Source organism: Pituophis catenifer, unplaced genomic scaffold (assembly GCF_029215685.1).
Source record: "Pituophis catenifer annectens isolate HBS135680 unplaced genomic scaffold, rPitCat1.0.hap2 SCAF_29, whole genome shotgun sequence".
Lineage (NCBI taxonomy): Eukaryota > Metazoa > Chordata > Lepidosauria > Squamata > Colubridae > Pituophis > Pituophis catenifer.
In genome coordinates this window covers 591,146-603,918 of record NW_027256909.1, presented here as the reverse complement: position 1 = coordinate 603,918, position 12,773 = coordinate 591,146, and the positions used below count along the sequence as shown (strand labels likewise).

Sequence of the window (12,773 nt, the reverse complement as noted above, 5' to 3'; positions counted from 1 at the left end):
ACAAGGGGGGCCGGGGAGATGCGGCACACCACCCATGCCCCATTTTGGGCTAGCAAGCCTCCCTGAAGCCTCCTGGACCAAAAACAGGCCAGGGGTGCGCGGGGGGTGGGGTGCACACATGTCTGGAGGCGTGAGCTTAAATGGACTCCAGAGGATGGTAGAGGACAGGAAGGCCTGGAGGAACGTTGTCCATGGGGTCGCGATGGGTTGGACACGACTTCACGATTAACAATAACAACAAAGCTATTCCTGGCAGATGCTGTATGTGCTTTAGATCACGTTCTGTTCCTTGAATCTAGAACTCTGCACAGCTCCTGGTCTGGTTCCCCTCCCTCTGATTAGAACAAAGCAAGTTCAGATTGAATTGGGAGCTTTTCAAAACAGTATCTTTGTACTGTTCTTCATCCTACCAAGGAACAGTTGGAAGACTTAAGGGAATTGGGTTTGGAGGTACCCTTCTCTGTTGATGGTTTTACTCCCATCTTTTCAACGACAAAGTGGTTATGGTGGATTTGATCCCTTGGGAATCCCACATCTTGTCTCCCCTGTTAATTAAATCTCTCTGAAGCTATTGAGAAGGAGGATCATTTGTTGGCTTGGACCTAGTTGTCATCAGTACCCTGATGAAGCACTTCTCCTTTCCAATAGACTTGGCGTTGTGTAATCCTTGGCCCGCAATCTGCAAGTTGGCTGTCTCATTCCCTGTTAACATAACTCCAGCATGCAGGCAACAATTACAATTTAACATTGTCAGGAGCAAAGAAATTAACCAAATACACCCATCAACGTTACAAACACTCTCTAATATCCGACACTTCCCTTCCCACTCTTTAGATCTGCCTGGGTGAATTTGAAGTATGTGTCATCAAATTTGCTATGATGCTAAATTTGACAGAGCTTTGCAGTTTATTATATCCAGCTATGAAACACAGAGCTGGTTCCAGCTGTAGGAACTTGTTGATGTTGCAAGCATCCGCAGGGGAATTTTACAGCTCAGTTTCTACCATTCCTAGGCTGTATATGTGACTAGCAGATCTAGTTGCTTCAAAGGTATCTTGTATTGAACAGATCTACTTACAGGTGCCCTCTTCTACCGATGCCTGTTCAAATCTCAATCCATATGGATACCCCGAAGCCACAGGATCCATTAGGACTCATAAGGGAAATAAGCATAGTCTTATGGCCCTTCTCTCTTTAAGGATCAGCTTTATTCAGTGGAGATCTTCCTTTATTCAATGGAGATCCTCTTGGACGGCCACTTAAAGTCTTTTTCTTAGCACCTTTACCCAATGGTGAAATGCTCCAAAGTCTGATACCGGTTTGTTGGGTGCGCATGCATGGTGCGCGCCAAATGCGCCCTTCATCCGCAGGCACTACCGCACAGCATTGAAAAAGGAGGCTTAAGAAGCCTTTTCCAAGGTAAGTAGAACGGCAGGGGGGGGGAAACAGCTGTGCCGCACGATTTAGATTCACTAGAAAGCAGGATTTTCTACTTTCTAGCAAATATAAATCACGCGGCACAGCTGATTATGGGAAATACCGGTTTGGACGAACTGGTAGCTGTTATTACTACCGGTTCAGGCGAACCAGTCCAAACCGGTAGCCTTTCACCCCTGCCTTTACCTATTCAGAGACTCCTTCACTGGTTACTTCCAAGCTTTGAGGCACCTTGGTAGTACAGTGGTTTAATGCACCCTGTTATTAAGCTGCCTGCAATACTGCAGGTTCGAATCTTACCAGGCTCAAGGTTGACTCAGCCTTCCATCATTTCTAAGGTAGGTTAAATGAGGACCCAGTTTGTGGGGGCAATAAGCTGACTTTGTATAAATATACAAAAGTATGAAGGCTATTGCTTAACGCATTGTAAGCCACCCTGAGTCTCCGGAGAAGGGCGGCATATAAATCAAATTTAAAAAAAAAAAAAAAAAAGCTAGGCTTTTGAAATGCCATCTTTAATGTCCAAAACACTGAGATTTTTGTGGCATTTTCTCCCCTGGAGTATTTTTTCCCCCCCTGCCTGGCCATTTCTGCCCATTTTCATCTCTTTGGCGCTTGAATGTTTTCCATTGAAGGCAACTATCTTCTGTATACATTCCTAAATCTTTGTACTTATATAGGTAGTCCTCAATTTACAACCATTCGTTTAGTGACCATTTGAAGTTACAATGGCACTGAAAAAAAAGTGTCTTATGACAGTTCTTCACGCTTAGGACAGTTGCAGCATCCCCAGGATCACGTGATCAAAACTCAAGACGCTTGGCAACTGGCAAGTATTTATGACGGATCACGTGATCTGCTTTTGTGGCCTTCTGACAAGCAAAGTCAACGAGGAAGCCAAATTGATTTAACAGCCCTGTTGCTAATTTAACAACTGCCATGATTCACTCAACAGCTGTGGCAAGGAAGGTCATAAAATGTGGCAAAACTCACTTGGTAACTGTCTTGCTTAGCAAACAGGAATTCCGGGCTTAATTGTGGCCATAAGTCAAGGACTACCTGTATATGACTACCTATTTATGGAATTCAAAAAAAAAAAAAGTTTGCTATCCATCAGCCACCCAGTAACAACTTTCCAGATGACCTACACGATACATGAAATCGAATTTTAAGCAATCGTATGGAACGGTAAAGACAAACCGTATTTCTTCCCATTGTTTGGCGTTTCTTGGAGCTGGAGAAAACCAAACTTTCAATCATCAGAAGCCATTGGGCCAGGAGGGGGGGGTCCCCCTCGTTGAGATGTGCCCGCCAGGTTTCCGTGCATTTCATCAGCCAAGGGCCCAGGGGAGGGGTGGGGGAGTGGCGGTGATTATTAGGGAAAGTCTTTGTCCGAGGGAGACCACTGTTCCTCAGATAGCCGGATGTGAGTCCCTCTGTGTAAAGTGGGGCCGTGGGGTGCAGATGGGTTTGCTGACTACGTACCTGGCTCCCTGCCACGTGGCAGCGACCCTGCCCGAGCTACTCGACGTCATTGCCGGGGTGGCGGTTGATACCCCCAGACTTATTGTCATGGGGGATTTCAACCTTCCATCCGCGGGTGAGGCGTCAGAGGTGGCTCGGGAGTTCATGGCTTCCATGACGGCCATGGACCTGACCCAGTTAGTTCAAGGCCCCACTCACATAGGGGGACACACTCTGGACCTGATTTTTGTCTCTGGTCAGTGGTTGAATGATCTTGGTAGAGGGGACCTAGATATTAAACCCTTGTCATGGACAGATCATTCGCTCCTCCAACTAGACTTTCCTACCGCCGCCCCCCGCCGCAGGGAGACGGAGCCAACTAGATGGTTCCGTCCCAGGCGCCTGATGGAACCCGAAAGGTTCCTGACGGAGCTTGGGCCGTGTCCTGAGACCCTAGCACACGACTCGACTGAAGAGCTGGTGGCCGCCTGGGAAAGGGCGGCCGCTGGAGCTTTGGACCGCGTCGTGCCTTTGCGGCCTCTGACCCGATGCCGATCTCAACTGGCTCCTTGGTTTTCTGAGGAGCTGAGAGAGATGAAGCGTCGGAAAAGACGCCTAGAGAGCATTTGGAGGACTAGCCAATCCGATTCCGACCGGACACAGGTGAGGTCTTATATCAAGACCTACCTAGTGGCGATAAAAGCGGCAAAGTCTAACCACTTTTCCGCTCTTATCGCATCTGCAGAGAACCGCCCAGCCGCCTTGTTTAGGGTGACCCACTCCCTCCTCCGGGGGGGAGTGCGGGAAGATCCCTTGCAGGGTCGCGCTGAGGATTTTGTGCAATTCCTGCACGATAAAGTCGCTTGGATTCGGGATGGCTTGGACTCCGACTGGATGAGTCCACGGGAGGAGACGGGGGCAGGTCTTGAGAATGTTATCTGGGAGGAGTTTGATCCTGTGACTCCCGAGGATGTGGACAGGGTTCTGGGTAAGATTAGTGCCGCCACGTGTTTATTGGACCCGTGTCCCTCCTGGTTGGTGCTGGCCTCCCGGGAGGTTACACGAGGCTGGCTCCAGGGGATTATAAGTGCTTCTCTGAGTGAGGGTGCCTTTCCTGCCGCCTTGAAAGAGGTGGTAGTGAGGCCCCTCCTCAAGAAGCCTTCCCTGGACCCGGCTGAATTAGCCAACTATCGTCCAGTCTCCAACCTTCGTTTTGTGGCGAAGGTTGTTGAGAGCGTGGTGGCACGACAACTTCCCCGGCACCTGGATGAAGCTATCTATCTAGACCCGTACCAGTCGGGCTTCAGGCAGGGGTACAGCACTGAAACGGCATTGGTCGCGTTGGTGGATGATCTCTGGAGGGCTCGGGACAGGGGCTGCTCCTCTGTCCTAGTCCTATTAGACCTCTCGGCGGCTTTTGATACCATCGACCATGGTATCATGCTGCAGCGGTTGAGGGGGTTAGGAATAGGGGGCACCGTTTTGCGGTGGTTCTCCTCCTTCCTCTCCGACCGCTCGCAGTTTGTGTTGGCAGGGGGACAGAGGTCGACCTCGAGGCATCTCGCATGGGGAGTGCCACAAGGGTCGGTCCTCTCGCCTCTCCTGTTCAACATTTATGTGAAGCCGCTGGGTGAGATCATCCGTGGTTTCGGGGTGAAGTGTCATCTGTACGCTGACGATACTCAGCTGTACATCTCCACCCCAGACCACCCCAACGATGCCCTTGATGTGATGTCCCGCTGCCTGGAGGCCGTGCGGGCCTGGATGGGGAGGAACAGGCTCAGACTCAACCCCTCCAAGACCGAGTGGCTGTGGCTTCCGGCGCCCCGATATGGTCAGCAGGTGCCATCGCTGACTATTGAGGGTGAATCTTTGCCCCCCACAGAGAGGGCTCGCAATCTGGGTGTCCTCCTGGATGCACGGCTGTCTTTAGAAGAGCATATGACGGCCGTGGCCAGGGGGGCCTTTTATCAGGTTCGCCTGATTCGCCAGTTGCAGCCCTTTCTGGATCGGGACGCCTTGCGCACGGTCACTCACGCCCTTGTCACCTCCCGGTTGGACTATTGTAATGCTCTCTACATGGGGCTCCCCTTGAAGAGCACTCGGAGGCTCCAACTGGTCCAGAATGCGGCCGCGCGGGTGGTTATGGGTGCAACCCGTTGTGCCCATGTGACACCCCTCCTGCGCGAGCTGCACTGGCTCCCAGTGGTCTTCCGGGTGCGATTCAAGGTGTTGGTTACCACCTTTAAAGCGCTCCATGGCATAGGACCCGGGTACCTTCGAGACCGACTTCTGCCACCAATAGCCTCCCACCGACCAGTTCGCTCCCACAGAGAGGGTCTCCTCCGGGTGCCATCAGCCAAGTTATGTCGGCTGGCGACACCCAGGGGGAGGGCCTTCTCTGTGGGAGCTCCAGCCCTGTGGAATGAATTGCCCCCCGAAATACGAAAGATTTCCGACCTCCGGGTGTTTCGCTGCGCTCTGAAGACCCTGTTGTTCCGCCAGGCAGGGCTATTAATATAATGTTTTAAATTGGGGTATTTTAAATTTCTGGGATTTTAATTGGAGCCTAATTATTTAATGATTTTAAATTTTAATTGTTGTCGTGTTTTTTGTGTTTTTAAATAGGCTGTACACCGCCCTGAGTCCTTCGGGAGAAGGGCGGTATAGAAATAAAATTATTATTATTATTATTATTATTATTATTATTTGCTTTCGTGAGAACAAAATCTGAACCCTTCAACCTGTGCTAAATCTGCCAACGTTTCTTTAGTCGGCGAGTTGACAAAACTCCACCTGAATAATAAGAACTTCCAAAACTGCTTCCCTTTTTTATATTAAAGTGAAATTGCCTGGCGTCCTTGTACATTTCTTCTGAAACTATGACATTAATTACCGAAAACTCCGAATGTTCTTAACGTGCATGTCGTGATGATACCTTGCTGTTTTGGCTTCATCAAACATTTCATCTCTTTGATAGTGAGACTCAAACTGATAGTTACAAAATTAGAACTCGGGGCATCTCCAGGCTAATCCCACCAAAGTTGGTGGATCATACCAGTTGTCAAAATTCTAAGAACATCATCGCTAAAGTGTGAGAAGAAAATTACGTTTCTTAATTGTTCACGATTCTAAGCATCTAATTAAAATATACGAGGAACAATCATAGATCTGGGAAAGACTTGTCAAGGAATTCATAATCTGTTTTAAAACGAGGACCAGGTTGCAGATTGAGGGTTGCATTTTAAAAAAGAAGATGAAACCAATGGGCCCATAACAAAGAGATATTTGATCCGGTATCTTAAAGATCTTATTAAATTAATGAAATGCAATCTAATTGGATACCTCTCCCTATCGTTAACATTTTTTGCTCCTATTTGGGGTCAGTTGAATTATCTAGCGCTGGGAAGCAGAATTCATCTGCCATATTGTAGTCATGGGACTTGAGTGGTGCAGTGGCCTAGAGTTGGAGCTTTCGCCTCACAATCAGGAGGCTGTGAGTTCGATCCTAGGTAGCAGCAGGGCACAATGAGTAAATACCAGCTGCGAACTCTGTATTGGTGACAGGAAGGGCATCCGGCCAGTAAACACTCAGCTCCATTCAGTTGCTCCGACTCCACCCCGATGCAAGGGATTACGGGGTCATTAAAAGACACCTCCCCCAAAAAAACTGTAGTCATGGGACTTACCATATGAGTCTCAGCCATATCTCTTCAGTTACGGTTGGTATTCTATATGGGTTTAAATTCATCCTTGGAAGCCTTTGGCGTTGAGCCATCCTAATTTCTATCCTTTGTTGATTCTGCAAGTTCCTTGGCTTCGTTTCTCTTTCTATCATCCAAGCAAACTTTGTCCTTTCCCTACAATTAGGTGTTACTTTAAGACCCTTTTGCGCAGGTCTATGTTGATCATCCTTTAAAAAATTGTCTACTAGCTGAGTATATATACTACCGTATTTTTTGGAGTATAAGACGCACCTACCTTTTTTGGTGAGGAAAAGAAGAAAAAGAAATCTCCCTCTGCCTCTGCTTCCCAGCAATTTTGCCTCGTTGCAGCAAACAGTAAACAGCCTGCTTTACTTTCATTTTCATTTTCAGCATAGCTCGATTAGCACAAGGAAAAAAAAAATCTGCTCCAGCAACCTCTTTGCAGCAAGCAGCAGAGCCCTGCACAAAAGAGCTGAGAGCAAATCAGCTGAGAGTTGGGAGGCCGATCCAATCAACTTGTGCTAATTAGGCTGTGCTGAAGCTGAAAGGAGCTGTTTTTGCTTCCTGCAAGGAGGTAACTGCTGGGAGGCAGAGGCCAAAGGGTGGGGCCCAGTCGGTAGGTGGGGCTACCAATGGTGGGATTCAGCCAGTTCGCACCACTTCGGGAGAACCAGTTGTTAACTTTCTGAGCAGTTTGGTGAACTGGTTGTTGGAAGAAATCATTAGGGCTGAGAACCGGTTGTTAAATTATTTGAATCCCACCACTGGGGGCTACATTCGGTGTATAAGACGCACCTAAATTTTCACCCCCTTTTAGGGGGGGGAAAGGTGTGTCTTATACTCCGAAAAATATGGTAAATAGGATAGTCATAAAATATATATCATCCCCACTGAAAGAAAATTCCATGGTTTGGAGGGAAAATCATTCGGTGTAAAAGACGCACCTAAATTTTCACCCCCTTTTGGGGGGGGGAAGGTGTGTCTTATACTCCAAAAAATACGGTAATATTGGTACCTCAGTACGCATCATTAATTGGTTCCGGGAGGCGCGATGAGTACCAAACAATTTTTTCCCATAAAGGAATAATGTAGTGAGTAACAAGGCAGCCGACACCAACAAGCACTAGCTTGTGCGTTGTGTACCAAACAATGAGTACTGTGACAAAATTTTTGTGTCAAAATGCGTTGAATACCAAATTCGACGTGTTTCAAAGTATTTGAGTACAAAATTAGCACTCTATTATTATCTTATTCTACTGCACTAAAAAAGATTTGGAAGTCAATGCTGTTGTTGTTTTTTTTTCCTTTTCCTCTACACCTTCTCTTCCCTTTTCCCTCCTCTACTTTCCCATCATTTTCATTTGTATTTTGTATTATAATAAACTAATAAAAATCTTTTTTAAAAAAAAATTGTCCACTAGCTTTGAGATAAGGAGCATGATTTCATGTCACGTTTTACCCACGGACTTTCTAGTTTCATCTTTGTTATCTTTTGGTATTCATTTACATTTCTATCATATCAAAAAAAAAAAAAATAACAGCTTTGCAGTGGCTTTTATGATGTTTTTAGAAGTTTAAATTTTCTCGAAGCACCATTAAGGAGGGTTTTTTAATTTGAGTTGCCTCAAAGAGAAGTGATAAAATGAAGGGAACAATCCGGATTATGGTATTATCCACTCCAAATATGGAATTTTTAAACAGGGCATGGTTGTACAATGTTACTTGGGAAATAGATGGCAAAAGTGCCTTAGATCTGCCTGGGGAATTCTGGGAGTTGAAGTCCACATGGCTTAAAGCATCCTTAGATTACTTCTGAAGCAAAGCTTTGCTCTGACTAGAATAGGAACAGTTGAGCCTAATTCTGATCGTGTCAGAAATAATAAGATATAACGAAACTACTGAAATATATTCTGAGGAGGTTTGAAAATACAACGAGGGGACAGATGTATGCTAATTTATTTCTTCTGATTGGACTTAACTCTTTTGGCCAAAACTTACTGTTAATATAAGGAAGAGAAACCAGGAGCCCTGATGGTGCAGTGGTTAGAATCAGTGGTGAAATCCAATTTTTTTTACTACCGGTTCTGTGGGCGTGGCTTGGTGGGCGTGCTGTGGCTTGGTGGGCGTGGCAGGGGAAGGATACTGCAAAATCTCCATTCCCACTCCACTCCAGGGGAAGAATACTGCAAAATCCCCATTCCCTCCCCACTCCTGGGGGAAGGATACTGCAAAATATTCCCTTGTTACTTCCCACTTGGATTACTGCAATTCCCTCTACATGGGCCTGCCCCTGAGATGCACCCGGAGACTCCAGCTGATCCAGAATGCAGCCGCACGGGTCGTTACTCCCATATAACACCACTCCTGCGTGAGCTGCATTGGTTACCAGTGGTTCTCCCGGTCCACTTCAAGGTGCTAGTTCTCAGCTATAAGGCCCTACATGACTTAGGTCCAGGATATTTGCAGGACCTTCTCCTGCCTGCCTCTCACCGTCCTGTTCGCTCACATAGGGTCGCTCTCCTCAGGGTTCCGACGGCGAGCCAATGTCGTCTTGCTGTGCCCAGGGGTAGGACGTTCTCTGTGGGTGCTCCCACCCTCTGGAATGAATTACCCCCCCCGAGCTCTGGACGGCTCCTGATCTCTGTTCCTTCCATCGGGAACTGAAGACTTGGCTGTTCAAACAAATAGGCTGACTCTGATTCCAGGTTTTATTATTTACTATTAATTAGTTATTTGGTTTAAAAGGAGCCTGGATAGCTCTGCAGACAAAGGCACTGTAATTTAACACCAGCTGTCTGCAATTAAAGTAAGTTCGAATCTTGCCAGGCTCAAGGTTGACTTAGCCTTCCATCCTTTCTAAGGTAGGTAAATTGAGGACCCAGTTTGTGGGGGCAATAAGCTGACTTTGTATAAAATATACAAAAGTATGAAGGCTATTGCTTAACGCACTGTAAGCCGCCCTGAGTCTCCGGAGAAGGGCGGCATATAAATCAAATTAAAAAAAAATGGGATTTTATTGTACTTGTTTCTTAACTTGTGTTCGCCGCCCTGAGTCCTTCGGGAGACTGGCGGCATATAAATCAATCAATCAATCAATCAATCAATCAATCAATCAATCCCTATTTCCACCCCGCTCTGTTGCCAGCCAGAGGTGGTATTTGTCAGTTCTCCCAACTGCTCAAAATTTCTGCTACCGGTTCTCCAGAACCTGCTGGATTTCACCCCTGGTTTGAATGCAGTATTGCAGGCTAACTCTGCCCACTGCCAGGAGTTCAAGATTGACTCAGCCTTCCATCCTTCCTTCCGAGGTCGGTAATATGAGGACCCAGATTGTTGGAGGCAGTAAACCTCTTAGAGAGGGCTGTAAAGCACTGTGAAATGCTATCTTGGAAGATTGGTTTTATTTTTAAATTGTGCAGTCTAAGAACAGACGTACTTAGCAGTCAGTCACTGTGTGGGTTCTTTTGGCTTCAAACACATTTCATCATTGGTCCATCTAAGAAACCTATTCAGGTGTTGTTAGCCCCACAGAAGTTACTTTATCCCATTCTGCAGCATTTTTAGCCAAGGGTATTAAAATACGATATAACGGCAGAGTGGATCATCATAGTAAAGAAGTCATCAATAAACAGGAAAAGATGGCTTGGCTCCATGAGACATCTGCCTTTTAGAAATAGTGGGGGGGGGGTTTGGTGCTCTTTGTTGTATGCTTACAGACGTTTCATTACCAAACTAGGTAACATCATCAGGGCAAGTGAATGGGGGTTTTTCTCCCTGTTTATATACAGTAATTTTGTAGAGGTGTGGTTAAGATGAGCAGGGATTAACACCAGACAAATCAACCAGAAAACAATACCCTAATCAAGGAACTACCAAGGGGAAAATCACACACACACACACACACACACACACACACACACAAACCAACACTGGCAAGGCTCTATATAAACAGAGCTCAAACTCCACACTCTCTGGCATTGATGATGTTCTCTATTAGGGTAATGAAAAGTCTGCCAGCAAGACTGCCAGACTCTGCCAGACTCCACCGTTCAATCCTGAGCTACAAATAATCTCTTCTGTTGGCGTTTCTTTATTATATTAAACAGAACATTTGCATTTAAGACATAATAGAAATGCCTGCGGAACAAGACTTCTGGAATTCTTCCTCAACCTTTGACCAGCAGTGGCCATAGGAAGAAGTGTGTGTACGGTTGTGTAGAAGTGTGTACTGCAGAGGTCTTCAAACAGGATAGCTTTTAAGACTTGTGGACTTCAACTCCCAGAAATCTCCAGCCAGCATAGCTGGCTGGAGTTGAAGTCCACAAGTTGAAGTCCACAAGTCTGGGAGTTGAAGTCCACAAGTCTTAAAGCTGCCATGTTTGGGGACCCCTGGTGTACTGGGAAACACCAGATGAGCTGCTTGTGCTCTTTACACTCTGGGGTAGGAAGACACTAGCAAAAGGAAAGGCCAAATTAAAAAATGGACCCATCTCTGCCAGGGAAAGCTGGGTAGCTCAGAAAGTCCCCCAGTTACTCCATTCTAATCTGGCTGGCCACATTACCCAAAGCCTGTGTATGTGGCCAACACGCAGAGATGCACCATAAGGAGAAAGCAAATTAGGCAGACACACGAAAAAAGCTGTCCCTGCCCGCTGGTGGCAAAGAGGTTGGAAGAATCCCAGAAGCCATGCTCTGCAGACTTCCCCTCCCTGGTCATCAGGTGTGCTCAGCTTTTTATGTGTGTGTGTTGTTGTTTTTTTTCTCCTCCCTTTCATCTTGTCCTTCAGGCTTCCTGTCTCAGTTGGTCTATGAGCGGCCGTTGACTGAGTGTATCCGGGCCGGGCACTACGCTGCCAGTGTGATCATCAAGCGTTCCGGTTGCACCTTCCCGGAGAAACCTGACTTCAAATGATACTGACAAGCTGAGGGCTCAACAGGAAATTCTGCCTACTTCCTGTCCCACCCGTGACCCTGCACTGGCGTTTCTGTACTTCTGTTCATTTGGACCTTGGACATCTCTCTTGGATGCCCTTCTGCCCCCATCATCATCATCATCATCATTTCAGACTGCAAGATCATCCAGGGTGCAGTTTCTGGTGCCCTGTACATCTCACAGAGAAAGAGAGAGAGAGATCTCAAGGGAATGCCAAAATCCTTCTGGTATCCAATGAAGTTTGGCCGACGCTGTTCGCCTCGGCCAAAAGAGAATTCAATTGGGAAATAAGTAGACTAACGGTACAAGCCTAAGGGTTGGGCCTTGATCCCTGGTGTAGTTTACTTACCTTCCCAGCTGAATCCTGGTCCTCTTGCAGTAATGAGGAATACAATCATGATTTCCGGGGTGATCCAAGATTGTATGATCTGGGGTAGGAAATTGGGTACGGATTCCTCAGATGAGAGGTAGGACTTTCATTCTTCATGTTAACTTGGATTTTGGCTCAGGAATCTCATTTTCCCAGAACAGGATCTGGATGTTATGATAAGTAAAGCCCATAATAGATATGGGCTGCTTACGAACCCGTGGCAGCATCTCAAAAAAGTATAAATGTATTATGTGTAAATCGAGTACAGAAAATTCATGCAGGTTATTTCTTTGGGACATGCCAAAATGTTTTATTTCAACGCACAGTTTTAAGACAATAAGGTACGTCAAATAATGGAAAGATCTTTATTTGTATTACAGTATTCAAGCAACGCATTCTCCAAAGTAATTTACTATGTAATTTGATACTGATAAATAAAGGAATTGTGATACAGGCGTTCTCTGGGGTTTTTAATGCTGCGACGAGATTCTGTTGTAGTAAATAGACTCTCATAAGAGTAAGTGGGAAGACTATTTGCACTGCAGTTCATCAGTGATGCTGATAAAAAATACATAATTTAGAAAGGAGGAAAAAGTATTTAATTAACCCAAACCTATAACCTTTGCCACTATTAGTTTAATAGGCAGGGCATAAAAAAGAATACTGATGATATTGATCCAGTAATGAAAATCTAGTGGTTGTTCACAGGATATTGAAATAAAATGGACTTCAGTTGGTAGCCAGTAGAATTTCAGAACTTTCCATCAGCCAGACAGAACCTCAGAGAAACTGGATATGGATCATTATTTTATGGCAAAACTTTCCTATTGGCCGAGGTAAGTAGCTCCATGTAGGAAAAAGC

General features: G+C 46.1%; 1 protein-coding gene across 1 annotated transcript in view; it reads left to right on the top strand.

The window, feature by feature from the left end:
- Positions 1–12,367, top strand: part of LOC139326284 (adenosine kinase-like) — a 97,105-nt gene extending 84,738 nt beyond the window's left edge. Inside the window, exon 6 of the mRNA XM_070956444.1 lies at positions 11,396–12,367. Coding sequence (XP_070812545.1) covers positions 11,396–11,520 — 125 coding nt within the window. The 3' untranslated portion in view covers positions 11,521–12,367. The remainder of the gene's footprint in view (positions 1–11,395) is intronic.
- Positions 12,368–12,773: the final 406 nt, after the last annotated feature.